The 18,230-nt window shown below is 36.0% G+C and overlaps 1 protein-coding gene across 5 annotated transcripts in view; it reads left to right on the top strand.

Moving 5' to 3' along the window:
• The window catches only part of PTPN13 (protein tyrosine phosphatase, non-receptor type 13), a 223,063-nt gene that overhangs the window by 177,958 nt on the left and 26,875 nt on the right, over positions 1-18,230 (top strand). For all 5 annotated transcript variants that reach the window (XM_025385716.1, XM_025385719.1, XM_025385718.1 and 2 more), the window contains 8 exons: positions 145-303; positions 814-985; positions 1,085-1,295; positions 5,011-5,081; positions 6,811-6,872; positions 9,235-9,328; positions 9,999-10,136; positions 10,609-10,697. In XM_025385716.1, the coding sequence (XP_025241501.1) occupies positions 145-303; positions 814-985; positions 1,085-1,295; positions 5,011-5,081; positions 6,811-6,872; positions 9,235-9,328; positions 9,999-10,136; positions 10,609-10,697 (996 nt within the window). The remainder of the gene's footprint in view (positions 1-144; positions 304-813; positions 986-1,084; positions 1,296-5,010; positions 5,082-6,810; positions 6,873-9,234; positions 9,329-9,998; positions 10,137-10,608; positions 10,698-18,230) is intronic.

Raw genomic sequence — 18,230 nt, 5'->3', positions numbered from 1 at the left:
AGACAGACTTGACTTCTCCACTTGGACAAGTTAAGTAACCTTTTAAGGTTTGACTTTCTCCTCTGTTAAGTGAAATAATAGTCATCTTTCTGTTTGTCTATAGTGCAGAATACACAACCTGAAAGTATTGTTTTCTTCCCTTAGGAAGTAGAACTCCTCATTACCTTAATTAAATCAGAAAAAGGAAGCCTGGGTTTTACAGTAACCAAAGGCAATCAGAGAATTGGTTGTTATGTTCATGATGTCATACAGGATCCAGCCAAAAGTGATGGAAGGCTAAAACCTGGGGACCGGCTCATAAAGGTGAGACATTTAAGAGGAATGGATTATTTGTGTAAATGTAGACAAAGACCAAGCCAAAAAAAGAAGGTTGAATTATTGTAATACTGTATTTCTCTATTCGGTTTATGCTATTTCCACCACTTAAAAGTAAAGGCCTTTATATCGTTAACAGTTTGGGAAATTATTTTTAATTTGAAAGTCCCTTTAATCTCAGTTATGGCATAAAACAAGCAATCTTAGGTCTCAGGGCCAGAAAGAGTTTAAATTACTTAGAGGATGAATTTCCTGGATTTGCAAAATAATGATGCATTTGTTAGGGATTTAACATTATTATTTCATTGTAATGGCTTGATCGTTGTGCCTATGATTTCCATAATAAAGAGGATTACCAATAAATTAGAGATCACTGTTGTGAATCTCTTACTAGCCAATATATATTATAAATTAGGAAGATTATTATATTTTCTTGGCAATTTAGCTTCTCTTTTCTAAACATTGTGATTCTCACTTGCTCCTTTCTTGGTTTTGTAGGTTAATGATACGGATGTTACTAATATGACTCACACAGATGCAGTTAATCTGCTCAGAGCTGCATCCAAAACAGTCAGATTACTTATTGGACGAGTTCTGGAATTACCCAGAATACCAATGTTGCCTCATTTGCTACCGGACATAACACTAACGTGCAACAAAGAGGAGTTGGGTAATGAAAAGTCAAACTTTGTACAATATGATTTTCTTGGTTAGCTTAAGAGTAAGTACTCTTATGACTGAGAAAACAAACATTTTCTATTCTTTCAAGGTTTTTCCTTATCTGGAGGTCATGACAGCCTTTATCAAGTGGTATATATTAGTGATATTAATCCAAGGTCCATCGCAGCCATTGAGGGTAATCTCCAGCTATTAGATGTCATCCATTATGTGAATGGAGTCAGCACACAAGGAATGACCTTGGAGGAAGTTAACAGAGCATTAGACATGTCATTTCCTTCATTGGTATTGAAAGCAACAAGGTACTCTGCAATTATTTATGAGTTTTGATTGTGCATGTGTGTGCATATCAGGTCATTGATTATACTTACATTCTCCGAAATTATATTACTGAATTAGTAATTCATAGACTACATTGGCAGGACTTAATAAATTATTTAAAACAGACTTCTTCATAGGTGATTTTGAGAACACTAAGGGAATAATAGAATGGTTACCACATTTATCAGTTAGGATGTTTTCACTTGCAAGTAATAGAAAATAGAACTCAACTTTTGTTTAAAGAGAGGGAATTTATTGGGAATTTTTCTTTTTCTTTCTTAGACAGAGTTTCACTCTTATTGCCCAGGCTGGAGTGCAGTGGAGCAATCTTGGCTCACTGCAACCTCCACCTCCCAGGTTCAAGCGGTTCTCCTGCCTCAGCCTCCCGAGTAGCTGGGACTAGAGGTACCCGCCACCACACCTGGCTAATTTTTGTATTTTTAGTAGAGACGTGGTTTCACCATGTTGGCCAGGCTGGTCACGAACTCCTGATCTCAGGTGATCCCCCCGCCTTGGCCTCCCAAAGTGCTGGGATTATAGGCCTGAGCCACCCTGCCCAGCCCCAGATTTATTGGTTTATATTGGACTTTTAAAATTCTAGAGATAAGGTGGTCATCAGGTGAAATCTGATCAGGGCTCTATCTTATTTGCTACTTTTAGTTATTTCCTCCTCCCTGTATCAGTTTTCTTTATGATAATCAAATGACTACATGATTTTCATACTTCCCACCTATATACCACATCACATCACCTAGAGCAGTCTTCAAACAGAACTCTCACCAATCACTGCTATTCAAGGAAGTAGCATTTTGCCTAAATTAAGGTCAATCTCTAAGTTGGAAGCAAGGGATAAGAATATACAGGTGCTCCTCATACAGTGGAGTTACATCCCCGTAAACTCATGGTAAATTGAAAATATCATAAGTCAAAACCGCATTTAAAATACCTAGCCTACCAAACATCACAGCTTATTAGCCTAGGCTAGCCTACTATAAACAGTTTTACATTACTTACATTACATTATCCTACAGTTGGATAGGATATCATCTAACACAAAGCTTAAATGTTGAATATCTCATGTAATTTATTGAATACTGTACTGGAAATGAAACACAGGATGATTGTATGGATATTCCAGGTATGGTTTCTACCAAATGCGTGTCACTTTTACAGCGTCATAAAGCTGCACCATTGTAAGTTGGGGACCATCAGTATTGATTGGCTTAAGCCAGTCCTGGCTCATTCCCAGAGCTGGGATAGGATTAATCCTACTGGAACCTCATGCCTGCTACCCCTGAGGCATAGAACTACCACATCTACTCAACCTTATACAGTTTCACATTGTAAAAAAATGCTAATAGCAACTTTGCTTTCACTTACTATGGAAATAGATTGAGAAAATGTATTAGTTTCCTATTACTATTGTAAAAAATTACTGTAAGTTTAGTGGCTTAAAATAACACAAGTTTATTATATTAACCTTCTGAAGGTCTGAAATACAAAATGGGCCTTCCTGTGGTAAAATCAAGGTGTCAGCAGGGCTGCATTCCTTCTGTAGGTCCCAGGAGAAAATCTATTTTCCACCCTCTAGAAACTCCCCATACACCTTGGTTTATGGCTCACTTCCATCTTCAAAGCCAGCAACTGCAGCACCCTCTGCTTCTGCTGCCATATCTCTTTCTCTGACTCAGACTTTCCTGCCTCCCTCTTTCACTTATTCGGACCCCTGTGATTATAACGGGCCCACCCAGATAATCCAAAATAACCTCCCCATATCAAAATCTGAACCTAATCACATCTATAGTTTCTTTTGCCATATAAATAGTAATATCTTCAGAGGTTCTGAGGATTAGAACAGAATCATTAGAACATAAACTTCTTGGAAGGGTATTATTCTGCCTACCACAATTTACAGGAATCCAGGCTTTCTAGATTACAGACTTAAATTATATAAAGGGAAATTCACATTTTTGTTTGTGAATTATTTCTTTTAATGTATGGGGACTTGTTGATCAAATCATTGATTATAGACTTATTTATTCCTTCTGAACCTGTAAATTAGATTGTGTACTTTTTTTCCCCTTGAACATAGTCTTTGACTTGATTCCTTCATATATTATCTAAAAATTGGATTGGCATACAATTGTTTTCATAGGTCTACTTGAATGTTAATTAGGGAGGGAATTCTTCAAACAACCTGGAAAGTATTTCTGTGAAAATTAATATTTTTGCTAACTTTAAGTCCAACTGAATATTTTGCCTCAAAATTAGTAGAGCAGCCCAGCCTTGAAGTAATTTTCTTTTGTCCTTCTGCTTTTATCTTAGCTGTAGTCACCAAAAATACAGTCATGGTAGTCATAATTACTTTCTCCTTCATTCTTCGTCTAGCTCTCTCTTCATTGTGTGTGTCTGCCCTCTTTTATTAAAGCCCATAGGGTAGCAATAATGGAGGGATGTATATTTGTAGTAATTATCTGTATGTCCACTTTCTAGAGACTCCTCATACTCCTTGGTTTATGACCTCCTTCCATAAAGGGAACTATAAAGGGTTTGGAATTTTACTGTACTTGCAAGCTAATAAGCTAGCCTGTCTTTGTTACATGGATGCTGGTAGAAGACATAAAACTCCTGAATCAGAGATAAAAGACTATTACTAATGCATAGCAAGCAGCGTGAGCATGGCATCCGTGTCAGTTCCACATGTCTTCTAGGTCCTATAAAAATGACATATGTGGGCCTGTGGATTTGTACACATGCAATGGGTTGTATTATAGGAGAGGAATGCTTTAAGAAGAGCCTTGGGAACCCACCATTTTATAGCAGTCTGTAAGAAAGCCTGTTTTTTGTTGGGGGAGAGAAGTTACCACATCCTTCATGGTTGCTCACTGCAGATACAACCTTAAGAAGTGGCCCAGATAAAAAAAAGGTCAGGACCTTGCATTTTGGGGCTAGTCAGCAAGAACATACAAGGGTACTCAGAACTTGAAATATATTGCCTCTGCCAATACTGTACACCTTAGGCAACTCCCCTTTTCTCTCAATTATCAGCAACAATAAGATTGCATACTAATCTTCTATTTCTAAGGTGCTATCTTTTTGGCTGTTTTGTACTTTGGGTGGCACAATTCTTCTTATAGTCCTTTGAAGAGAAATATTTCATCTAGATTTTCACTTTAATTTAAAAGAAAAACATGTATCAAGGGCTTTAGATATATAAAACTTAATGATCTGTGACTTCTAAGTTATCTTTGAACTATTGACTAAGTGACAGTGAACTGAGTTATTAGATAATGAATATTAGCAGTGTTTTCAATAGAAGGGGAAATAGGGTGATATGTTAAACTGAAGCCCAGAGAAAAACTACATAAAGAAGTGATTCTTAACCTTTTTTGGGTCAAGAATATCTCCCGGGCCAGGCGTGGTGGCTCACACCTGTAATCTCAGCACTTGGGGAGGCCTAGGCAGGTGGATTGCTTGAACTCAGGAGTTCGAGACCAGCCTGGGCAACATGACAAAACCCCATCTCTACAAAAAATACAAAAAAATAGCTGAGCATGGTGGCACATGCCTGTGGTCCCAGCTACTTGGGAGGCTGAGGTGGGAGCATTGCTTGAGGCCACGAGGATTGCTTGGGCCTGGGGGGTCGAGGCTACAATGTGCCAAGATAATTTGCAGTTGTCTTTTTTTACAACACAGAAATGATCTTCCAGTGGTCCCCAGTTCAAAGAGGTCTGCTGTTTCAGCTCCAAAGCCAACCAAAGGCAATGGTAAGGATATATTCATTTTACTGTACTCTACTACGGTAATGGGAATGTAAAATGGCACATCCATTTTGGAAAACAGCTTGACAATTTCTTAAAAATTTTAACTTACACCTAAAATATAATCCAGCTTTTCCACTGCCAGCTATTCACTTGAAGAAAGTAAGCCTATATTCTACATAAAAACTGGTACAGAAATGTTTCTAGAGGTTACTTGTAATAGCCAAAATTTGAAACAACTCAAATGTCCAAAATCTATTGAAGTGATAAACCAATTGTAGTATATCCAAACAATGAAAAACCACACAGCAATAAAAAGGAATGAACTATTGATACAAGCAAAAAAAGTAATTAAAATAACCTCATAATAAATGTTCTGAGTTAAATAAGCCAGAGCAAAAAAAATAGTTCATACTATATGATTCTATTACAGAGTTGTAGACAATGCAAATTATAGTGACAGCAGCTCGGTGGTTATGTAGGGCAAACAGGGAAGGAAGCATTTAGGGAAACAGGAGAGAGAGATTACAAATAATAAACTATTATGTTTTGTACTATGCCAATATGATTATTTTGAACCAGTGGTGTATTATTGCTATATTTTTTATTTTTTCTTAGAAGTTTAATAATATTTTTCTTGCAAGGAATATTAAAACCCATTCTTGGACTCTATGTAACATCATCCACAGAATTCTAAAGATTTGTCTATAAAAATTCCATCTCAGTTTTTATCTTTCTAGGCAGAATTATTTTAGGGTCATTCCCAAATAGAGGTTCTTAAATGTACTTACCTATATTTGTTTCTTTCTTTGTTTTCTTATAAAGTTTTCCAAACTCTACCATATTTTTCTCAGTCTCTTGAAAATATAATTTAATGAATGAAGTTATGTTTAAATATGTGATGTTTTAGCTGTAAGTGAAACATAATCTCCTTTTTTAATATATTGAATTGTTGTAATGATAGCTAAGGATTAAAATTAACATTTGACTTAAAAATATATTAAAAGTTCTTTTCTGTTTTATCCATAATTTATTTTCCTGTATTGAATTGATAGTCTTTTTGAAATCAGACTTTAAAAAGCTTACTACCTTCTTTTAAATAGTAAACTGAACATAGTTAAGCACCTGTGATGGCTCACCCGTTCAAAGGGAGAAATTATAATCAGTGTCTCACACAAATCATTCAGCCCAAACTAGCTTTTATGTGAACTATTTTCTTTTAAGAAATTAGCTTTTTCCTCACGCCTGTAATCCCAGCACTTTGCAAGGCTGAGGCGGGCGGATCACAAGGTCAGGAGATCGAGACCATCCTGGCCAATATGGTGAAATCCCATCTCTGCTAAAAATACAAAAATTAGCTGGGCATGGTGGTGCATGCCTGTAATCCCAGATACTTGGGAGGCTGAGGCAGGAGAATCACTTGAACCAGGGAGTCGGAGGTTGCAGTGAGCTGAGATCGCGCCTGGCAACAGAGCGTGACTCTGTCTGAAAAAAAAAAAAAAAAGAAAAGAAAAGAAATTAGCTTTTTCCTTGGGATAAACCCCCAAAATATTAAAGCTTTGGAATCAAATAATATTCCATTTATTTGGTTTTTAATCATTTTGTAATATGAATTATTTTAGTATACTAATAAAAATAACAACATCCCAGAAATGTGAGTTTTCTTTAATTATTTTGATAACCCTCTTGTGGTTTGGATTGGCTCATCCCCTTACTTCCTATATTGTCCTTTCAGGTTCCTACAGTGTGGGATCTTGCAGCCAGCCTGCCCTCACTCCTAATGATTCACTCTCCACGGTAAGAAAAAGTCCACCCTCTTTCATGTCATACCTCCTTATCTAAATAACAGCATGTTTGTGTTTTGAACCAAATTGATTTCATATTTAAATATTTGTCTTCTTTAGATATTCATATTAATAGTAAGGCTATATTTTACTGAACTGATAGGCCTTGCTAAGTAAATCATACAACATAGAGCCTCACATAAGTAACCGTACGTCATTTGGCACACACTCAGCTTTTAAATACACTAACCAGTTAAATAGATAACTTTAGTGCGGAGATTTTTCTTACTAATATGTAAAATTCTTTTGATTGTCTCTTAGACCATGGAAAGAGCAGAATAATGTAATTAAGAGTGGAATTGTTCCTTTGGGCTAGTTTTGGCGAGCAGTAACCTTCAAGTTCAAATCCGTGCAGCCAGTGAGGAAAAAACAGAAGTAGCAAATAAATAAAAAAATAATAGGTTTACTTGCTTTTGAAAGACTTAGAAAATGCTTTACCAAATGATTAAATGAGACAGCTTTAATCATTTAAGATTAGCACAGAGAAATCTAGGGGTGACTTAACAAAACTAATACATAGTTAAATTCCATTTCATGCCCTCTTTAAGTCTACTTATCTGCCCATTTATGTGGCTAACATCCCTTTTTGTGATTTTCCTCCTGGTATGTAATTACATTTCTACAATGATCACAGCTGGATCTTCATTTCATGGAATTGTTTTATTCCACATGCATCCCATACAATATGTTCTGAACTTCAGTATGGAATGGCTTGCCGTGTAAAATGCAGCACTGAGGGATTGCTCTTTTATTAACCTGAAAGTCTTATTATGTCAACATGAGCTGGCTTTAGTGTGGAAGGAGAAAAATAATTTCATGACCAGAATTCCAAAATTCTACACCTTTCATTTCATTATGTTGTCTCACACTTGTGACTTGGTCTAGCAAGCCATGAAAAGATAATTACAGCAGAACACTTTAAGGCAGTAATGACTGAGACACAAAAACAAAAATTTTTTGTTGTTTGTATGTGTTGAAATTGAGCTACAGCAACACTCACTATTCACTCACTATGAAGACATTATTCAGAATGTCTTCAATTTCACATAGCAAAGCAACTGAATTTTCATGTGTTTCTAGTAGTATTCACACTGTATAGTGCTCTTCTTTTTAAATAATCAGCATGTTGTTGAAAGAAAGAAGAGTAGAGTTTTTGTTAAATTAACATAAAACCCTAGAAACCAGGACTTTTGCTGTTCATGGCTGTCAGCATTTTTTTGTTAAAATCTTCCAGGAAATCTCCCAGACAATACTCTGTCGTTGAATGCTAATATCTATACTATTAATTTCTCATTGAGAATGGAGTTTCATAATCCAGTGAAGCTTTTTGATATTATATTACCATTATTTATTTTTTAAAATTCTATTGCATCTACCATGTATACTTTTTATCTTAATAGAATGAGTGAAACCTTTAGAATAAAGCACAACCTTTTATTTGTATAAAATTATTTTAATTTATTCCAAGCATTTATTTTTGCATTTTTTTCAAGTCATTTTTCTTTTGATAGAGTATGCTCCATGAAGTGCTTCACAGTTGAACATTGCATTCAAAATGTACACTCTATTCAATAATTATTCTATTGTTTTGAAAATTGTCTTAAATTTATATGAGACTTAGACTAGATTTGAAAATCTTTATACCTAATAGATTATCAGGTCACTAAATTGGAGACTATATCCATGTAATAGACCGTTGAACATTGCATTCAAAATTTACATTCTATTCAATAATTATTTTATTGTTATGAATTCATTGTTTTTCTTAAATTTATTTGAGACTTAGACTAGATTTGAAGATCTTTGTACCTAATAGATTATCAGGTCACTAAATTGGAGACTATATCCATGTAATAGATTCAGAAGTACTTGAAAAGTTGGTATTTTCTCTTTCCCTCAACTTCTAAGCTTTAATAGTCCTATTAAACTTTTTTTAAATTGTATGAAAAACAAGTCTTACAAAATTGCTTCAAAAAAGAGATGTCTTCAGTCAGATATTTTAAGATGTACTACATAATAGAGTTCTCTTTTAGCAACTCAAAGTTTATATTAGCAAGGACTGTGAAAATTCCTGGAATAAAATTTTGAGTTAATGTTGTTTCACCTAGTGTTTCCAGATATATTTAATGATGGGAAGCCCCATGCCCTATGCACATTTCATTGCACTGATATTTCCTTCAAACACTGATCTAAGGTGGAGAGACATAAGATGGATCTTGTACTAAGAAAGAAGAGGAGAGAGACAATGTGCAGTCCCCCAATCCTGGAAGTTAGTAAAATACTGTCTGATGATTTGCTTTGGTTTTATGCTTTAGGTTGATGGGGAAGAAATAAATGAAATCTCGTACCCCAAAGGAAAATGTTCTACTTATCAGATAAAGGGATCACCAAACTTGGCTCTGTCCAAAGGTAGTTTTCCAAATCAGTCATCTAATTACTCTAAATGCCCTAATAACTCAGGTAATTAAAAAAAATAGGTATCCTCTTTTCTTTGCTTTATATATTATTGTAGCTTTAAAGGGAAAGATTATTGCTCAAATAAACAAAAGAACAATATACGAAAGTCCCAGTATTCATTCTCATCTCTGAGACTAATTTTTTTAAGTGATTGAAAAGATAGCTGCTGTGTTCTACAGTGTTTCTTATATTTTGTGAAGTAGCAATTCACAGGCTACCTAATAGTTTAGAAAAAATGTCTTCAGGATGTTTTGTCTGATCTATTATATCCTTAATCTTTGTAACATAACTTTGTTTCTTTCATGAATTAATACATTGAGAGTCATTTAAGAAAATAAACATTAAATTATTAATGCCTTGTGAAAAGCCATATCACCAACATTGATTTTGGTTTATTCTTTGTAATTTACATTTGTGTGGTCTTTCATCATAGCAGCCAGGGTAGTTTTAGAACTAAAAATGACTGGATCACATTAGTGTAAACTACTTTTCCAGTCATTGCTACTTTTAAAATTGGTTGCTTAAAATTTGAAAGCACCTAGCAAATTCTATTTAATGCCCTGTCCCTTTCTCGTGTCAATATTTTTAAAGTAAAACCCCATGTAAATTATTATTTTTCAAGAATCCTGTATACAAGAAGATGACATTTATGATGATCCCCAAGAAGCTGAAGTTATCCAGTCTCTGCTGGATGTTGTGGATGAGGAAGCCCAGAATATTTTAAACCAAAATAATGCAGCAGGAAACTCCTGTGTTCCAGGTACATGAACCAGATGAATAAATTGGTATACTATGGAGTACAAGAACATCTCTAGGGAGCATTTTTTGAGTAAATATGTAATGCATTAGTTCTTCCTCTATTCCTCATTAGTGTGTAATATTTCAGAAACAGAATTTGTTATCTCCTTTTTTTTATTTTCCATATTTATAAGTGGGTTACCTTATTAGTGAGATCTCCAAATGTATCATTTATATCATGAATTTTACTTCTAGAAGTGTTAGTCCAAACATTTTCCCCCAGCCATTCTCATTTTAATTTTAGTAGATAATTATAACCAGAAATTTTATACTGATATATACTTGATCATTTCTTCCTAATTTTTCTAGTTAAAACATTGAAACTATTTATCGATATTGGTTTATACACTGCCTTCTTTTGCAGGCAAATGAAAACTTTTCTACCTCCTCAATAGTTTTATTAATTCATCTTGGCCTTTATATTCCTCTCTCAGGTACATTAAAGATGAATGGGAAGTTATCAGCAGAGAGAACAGAAGATACAGACTGCGATGGTTCACCTTTACCTGAGTATCTTACTGAGGTAACAGTAATACCTAAACAACCTAGGATATGTCAACTTGTTAGAATTATGGGTTTTAACCCAGAAGGTGAAATAATCAGAGATTATTTCCTGTTTTACTCAAAAATTAAATTTAGGAGGAAAACAGAGATTAATTTCATGTGTTACATTAAAGTGTCATCCTATCCTAGTGAAAGAATCATTATACACATTTTCTCAAAATAAAAAAAATAGGAAAAAAAACAATTGGTTTTCAAAAATGTAATGCTAAACTTTCTAAATTATTCTTTAAAACCTTAAAACTTAGGATCTTCTAGGACATTAGACTAAGGAAAAGCATGAAATAGTGGATAAATTATATTTAAGATTCTTCAAACTCAGCATCACCCTATGTATACAAATCTGACCTTGCTTAATATTCTGGGATAATTCTTCTCATTATCCTTCTTAATCTTCCTACTTCATATCTTCAAAATTAAAACTGTGCTGGTTTGAATGTTCTTACACTAGTTATCATGCATGCTTGTACTTACACACAATCTCATACATACATAACTGTTCATTAAATATTTACAAATAGTGTATATATATACACAGAAGCTTATGACTGATAAGTATATATTTCTCAAGCTACAAAAATAATCATACAAATATTAGATATCTCAAAATATGACAGTCGCTAGTGGTTTTTCTTAAGATGCACTTTCACATAATCAGAATATTAATAATTACAGTAAAAATAGGCTCTTTAGAAAAGGTTTTCTGAACATTTTAAATCATGACTTTATCACATTTTTATTAATATTTAATAGTAACATTAAAATGCCCCTTAAAATGTATGTTGTAATGTCTTTTAACTAAGAAAGTAAAAATCTGTAATTGCCATTTCAGAAATGTGATGTAGGCTGAGCGCATTGGCTCATGGCGGTAATCCCAGCACTTTTGAAAGGCCGAGGAGGGCAGATCACTTGAGGTCAGGAGTTCAAGACCAGCCTGGCCAACATGGTGAAACCCTGTCTCTGCCAAAAATATAAAAAATTAGCCAGATGTTGTGGTGCACACCTGTAATCCCAGCCCTTCAGGAGTCTGAGGCAGGAGAACCACTTGAACCTGGGAGGCAGAGGTTGCAGTGAGCAGAGATCATGCCACTGCACTCCAGCCTGTGCAATAGATCGAGACTCAGTCCCCCCCAAAAAAAAAGAAAAGTCATGTCACATGCTTTTTCTTTTAAAAGAGTAAAGAAAGCTTGTTAACATAATATAGATTCTCATTTATACTGAGCTATGACTGTTTTATGGCAGAAAACTTCTTTCAAGTTATCTTTTTTTATTATTTTCATTATGAAAATATATTACATCCTTATTGTAAAAAAGTTTCCAACAGAATCTTCAAAAATGTGAGTCCCAGCCAGGTATGGTGGCTCACGCCTGTAATCTCAACATTCTGGGAGGCCGAGGTGGGCTGATCACCTGAGGTTGGGAGTTCAAGACCAGCCTGACCAACATGGAGAAACCCCATCTCTACTAAAAATACAAAATTAGCTGGGCAAGGTGGTGCATGCCTGTAATCCCAGCTACTTGGGAGGCTGAGGCAGGAGAATCGCTTGAACCTGGGAGGCAGAGGTTGCAGTGAGCTAAAATCACGCCACTGCACTCCAGCCTGGGCAATAAGAGTGAGACTCCATCTCAAAAAAAAAAAAGTAGGTCCCTTTTTAAAAACATATTTATCTTATTCATCTGAGGTAGCTATTGTTAAAAATTTTGATTTCTACCTTTCCACTGTGCATATCAAAACATAAATATTTGTATACATACATAATTTTTTAATATACATTTTATCACATGGTTCTGAATTTGGTTTTCACTTAAGAATTGATCATTACCCTCTTTCCATGTGAGATGTATAAATTTGCCTCATACATTTTAATGACTTCCTATTATTTTATTGTAAGGTTATACCATAATTTATTAAATTGGCCATCTATTGATGAATTTTAGATTTCCTTTTTGTCAGTAAGAGGACACAAATTATTAGGAACTATATAATTGTCTTGCCACTGAAGTACAGATAGATCCTGCAAATACATGCATTGAGAATACATTTTGGGCTAGATATATTAAATTAGTACTTCCTGAATAAATGGGACTTCTGCTTTAGAATCTATTTTAAATAATGGTAAACAAAGCAAAGAAAGTGAGGGAACAAATTTAGGAAAGGAGTAACAGGGATCTTAGATTAAAACATTTAAATTTTTATTTGTATCTAATTCTAGGAACATGTTTAAATCACTATGACAATTGTATTCATAAGCAGACAAAATTTGCAAATATGACTAATCTCCCCTAGCTGAAAGAAGACCGAGCTAGCATTCTGGAAAAGTTTTCTGTTTCATCTTATATTTCTAGAATATTACCTATATTTTAGAACTGGCTAGTTTTAAGAATTATTTAGAACTTCTAATAATAGTCTTTTATAAGTGCTTGAAATCACCCTAAACAAATTGTGTATTATTTACTGAATTGGTTCTAACAGTATATTCTGTAACTTTGAAAGTTTTATCATGTACCAAAAGTTAAGATGCTAACCATTGGTATTAAAAAGTATAGGAATATAGAAATATCTTCTTATAGAAGAAAGATTATACATGATATCTATTTATACATTCATTGTGTTTCTCATTCAGTATTGTAATTGTCTGTACTCTTTAGTACCTCTCAGTGAAGTACTTTAGGTCAATGCCTATGTCTTATTTAAGAATGAAAGAATGAATGCTAATCATATACATTACTATAAATTATTGTCTACAGTTTCAAAACCATTTAGCTATTGAACTTATTTGACTAATTTTGCTGGAGATGATGGGGTAAGAAGAGGTGTTAGGGTTTCTGTCCTAAATTTGCTTGTCCACTCTGGTAGTCAACTTGAGAGAAGTACACATGTAAATAAGTAAATGTAATTTTTAAAAAGTTGTAGAAACGTATTCTATTAAATGTTTATATGGAGTTCAGCGGGAGCTACAAAGAAGGGGGAAAATGGTTGGGGCTACACAGGAGTTATTAAAGTTATTAAAGCTTTCTAGAGAATTAGCATCTTAAAGGTGTTTGATAGTTAAGATAGGCTAGGAAAGAGCATTCTATACATACTGTGGAGCTGCTTTAGCAGAGGAATGAAGGTATAGATGAGCCTGGAACATTCAGGACACTAAGTCATTGCAAGTAGGGTATCACAGGGTGTCTTGAAAGCTAAGCCTAAAAAGATAGGCAAGGTGTTAGTTCATGAAGTGACTTACATGCCATGCCAAGGAATTTGCTCTTTCCACATCTCTTGCCACTGAAATGAATCAATATGCTTTCTAATTCTGGTTATTTTTTAATGGTTTTAATTTCTTCAAACATATTCTTCTTATGTAGTGTTTTTAATTTCTTAAGCAAAAACAAGGCAAAAACTTTTAGTGACTCTCTGGCACCTGAGGATAATCCTGCTTGACTGTTGGATCTCAGAAGGACTGGCTTTATGGGCATTCAGCCAGTGCAATCACACAGAACCCTGTGCTTATAAGAGCCTCCTACTTCAAATATGCTATAGTGCTGTACCGTCACCAACTTGAAGTTCTTAATAAGTTTTTAACAAGAGATCTCTTATTTGCATGTGGCTCCTGGCACTGCAAATTATGTAGTTCATCCTAGATCCAGGAGATATCTCCTCTACTCAAGTTACTGGATCTGGATTCCTTGAGCACTAGGATTGTAAAATAACCTTCAAATGGGCTGACCACTCTTTTAAAAACTCTTAAATATATTCGGTGAGGCAGTACCACAGCTGCCTCCTCTTCCAAAGGTCCCTCAGTCCATACTGACAAGAAACTGAAGGCCAATCTTCTTAACCAACCCTCCCCCATACACAAGTGAACTTTACAAAAATAGTGGTAATTGGTTAACACAGGTATCACTGTAGCTTATTTCTAATTGAGTTTTACCTCACCATTTTCATTTAATAATAGTATTATTAAAATTTTCATATTTATAACAGCATTTGACTCTTATAAAAGGCTTTGTACTTTCTAAAATCATTATACACATGCTATATTCTTAGACCAGGATTGTAATGGGAAATAAGAAATGCAAATGACTTTAGTTGGAAAAAAAATTTAATCCAGACTAAAATGAGCAGCTTCTTAAAACAGATGAGGTCTAGGAAATTTCCTTTTAGTTGACAGTGGATTAAAACCTTTTTCCTTCTACTGTAGAAGTTCTACATTTACATCAACTAAATTGAAATTATTATCAGGGTAATTTAATTATGGTACTTTTTAACTCTACAAAGTCTGTAACTGAAAGGTCATATTACAGGTGTCATTTTTATTAAATGGATGTAATAAACTAGGTCTCAGACATAAGCGTGTGTGGGCACACAGTGGTGAACAGACCAACATGATTCCTGCCTTGGTAGAGCTTACTAATGGAGAGGAAAGGAGGAAAAAATCAAACACACAAATAAATATGTAATTACAAGTTGCGTTAAGGTCTGTGAAGTTTGTTTGTTGTTTTTAAGTGCCACACACACACACACACACACACACAAAAGAATAACCAAGGAAACCTGCTTTAGATTGGGTGGATAGAAAACATCTTCAAGAGGAGAAGACACCATCAGAAGGGCTTTGTGGTAAGAAGGGATGAGTGATTTTGAAGAACTAAAAGACCCATGAATTTGAAGCCTAGTGGGTAAAGGGGAGATTATAAAAGTAGACAGGGGCCAGATACTTCAGAGTCTTCAAGGGAATTTCCTATTTGTTAAGAAAATTTGTCCTGATAAAGGTTCAATCGTATAATTTACTAACCATTTAAGAATACAATTTGGGGGTGATCGCTTCCAAAATGGCCGAATAGGAACAGCTCCAGTCTGCAGCTCCTAGAAAGATCGATGCAGAAGATGGGTGATTTCTGCGTTTCCAACTGAGGTAGCTGGTTCATCTCAATGGGACTCATTGGACAGTGGGTGCAGCCTATGGAGGGTGAGCTGAAGCAGGGTGCGGCATCACCTCACCCAGGAAGCGCAAGGGGTCAGGGGATTTCCCTTTCCTAGCCAAGGAAAGCTGTGACAGACTGTACCTGGAGAAACGGTACACCCCTGACCATATACTGCGTGTTTCCCACAGACCCAGCAACCAACAGACCAGAAGATACCCTCCGATGTCTGGCTCAGCAGGTCCCATGCCCACTGAGCCTTGCTCACTGTTAGTGCAGCCCTCTGAGATCAACCTGCAACACTGCAGCTTGACCAGTGGGGGGCATCCACCATTGCTGAGGCTTGAGTAGCTCACAGTGTAAACAAAGCTGCTGGGAAGTTCAAATGGGACGGAGCCCACCGCAGCTCAGCAAGGCCTACTGCCTCTCTAGATTCCACCTCTGGGGGCAGGGCAGAGCAGAACAAAAGGCAGCAGACAGCTTCTCCAGACTTAAATGTCCCTGTTTGACAGCTCTGAAGAGAGCAGTGGTTCTCTCAGCACGCCATTTGAACTCTGAGAACAGACAGACTGCCTCCCCAAGCGGGTCCCTGATCCCCATGTAGCCTGACTGTGAGACACCTCACAGTAGGGGTCGACAGACACCTCAAACAAGCGGGTGCCCCTCTGGGACGAAACTTCCAGAGGAAAGATCAGGCAGCAATATTTGCTGTTCTACAGCCTCTGCTGGTGATACTCAGGCAAACAGGGTCTGGAGTGGACCTCCAGCAAACTCCAACAGACCTGCAGCTGAGGGGCCTGACTGAAGGAAAACTAGCAAACAGAAAGGAATAGCATCAATATCAACAAAAAGGTCATCCACTCCAAAACCCTATCTGTAGGTCACCAACATCTAAGACCAAAGGTAAAGAAAACCACAAAGATGGGGAGAAACCAGAGCACAAAAGTGGAAAATTCCAAAAACCAGAGCACCTCTTCTCCTTCAAAGGATCACAGCCCCTTGCCAGCAAGGGAACAAAACTGAACAGAGAATGAGTTTGACAAGTTGACAGAAAAGGCTTCAGAAGGTTGGTAATAACAAACTACTCCAAACTAAAGGAGCATGTTCTAACCCATCACAAGAAAGCTAAAAACCTTGAAAAAAGGTTAGACAAATGGCTAACTAGAATAAACAGTGTAGATAAGACCTTACATGACCTGATGGAGCTGAAAACCATGGCACGAGAATTTCATGACGCATGCATGAGCTTCAGTAGCCGATTCAATCAAGTAAAATAAAGGATATCAGTGTTTGAAGATCAAATTAATGAAATAAAGCAAGAAGATTAGAGAAAAAAGAGTGAAAAGAAACAAACACACACTCATAGAAATATGGGACTATGTGAAAAGACCAAATCTATATTTGATTGGTGTACTGGAAAGGACAGGGAGAATGGAACCAAGTTGGAAAACACTCTTCAGGATATTACTCAGGAGAACTTCCCCAACCTAGCAAGGCAGGCCAACATTCAAATTCAGGAAATACAGAGAACACCACAAAGATACTCCTAGAGAAGAGCAACCCCAAGACACGTAATTGTCAGATTCACCAAGGTTGAAACTAAGGAAAAAATGTTAAGGCAGCCAGAGAGAAAGGTCAGGTTACCCACAAAGGGAAGCCCATCAGAATAACAATGGATCTCTCAGCAGAAAGCCTACAAGCCAGAAGAGAGTGGGGGCCAATATTCAACATTCTTAAAGAAAATGATTTTCAACTCAGAATCTCATATCCAGCCAAACTATGCTTCATAAGTGAAGGAGAAATAAAATCCTTTACAGACACGCAAATGCTGAGAGATTTTGTCACCACCAGGCCTGCCTTACAAGAGTTCCTGAAGGAAGCACTAAACATGGAAAGGAACAACAGGTAACAGCCGCTGCAAAAACACCCCAAATGGTAAAGACTATCGACGCGATGAAGAAACTGTATCAATTAACAGGCAAAATAACCAGATAACATCATAATGACAGGATCACATTCACACATAACAATATTAACCTTAAATGTAAATGGACTAAATGCCCCAATTAAAGACACAGATTGGCAAATAGGATAAAGAGTCAAGACCCATCGGTGTGCTGTATTCAGGAGACCCATCTCACATGCAGTGATGTGCATAACCTCAAAATAAAGGGATGGAGGAAGATCTACCAAGCAAATGGAAACCAAAAAAAAAAGCAGGGGTTGCAATCCTAGTCTCTGATAAAACAGACTTTAAACCAACAAAGATCAAAAAAGACGAAGAAATCCATTACATAATGGTGAAGGGATCAATTCAACAAGAAGAGCTAAATATCCTAAATATATATGCACCCAATACAGGAGCACCCAGATTCATAAAGCAAGTCTTTAGAGACCTACAAAGAGACTTATACTCCTATACAATAATAATGGGAGACTTTAACACCCCACTGTCAATATTAGACAGATCAGCGAGACAGAAGGTTAACAAGGATATCCAGGACTTGAACTCAGCCCTGTACCAAGTGGACTTAATAGATATTTACAGAACTCTCCACTCCAAATCAACAGAATATACATTCTTCTC

Source organism: Theropithecus gelada, chromosome 5 (assembly GCF_003255815.1).
Source record: "Theropithecus gelada isolate Dixy chromosome 5, Tgel_1.0, whole genome shotgun sequence".
Classification (NCBI taxonomy): Eukaryota; Metazoa; Chordata; class Mammalia; order Primates; family Cercopithecidae; genus Theropithecus; species Theropithecus gelada.
The sequence above is the reverse complement of the archived record's forward strand: the minus strand, read 5'-3'. Positions and strand labels throughout refer to the sequence as shown.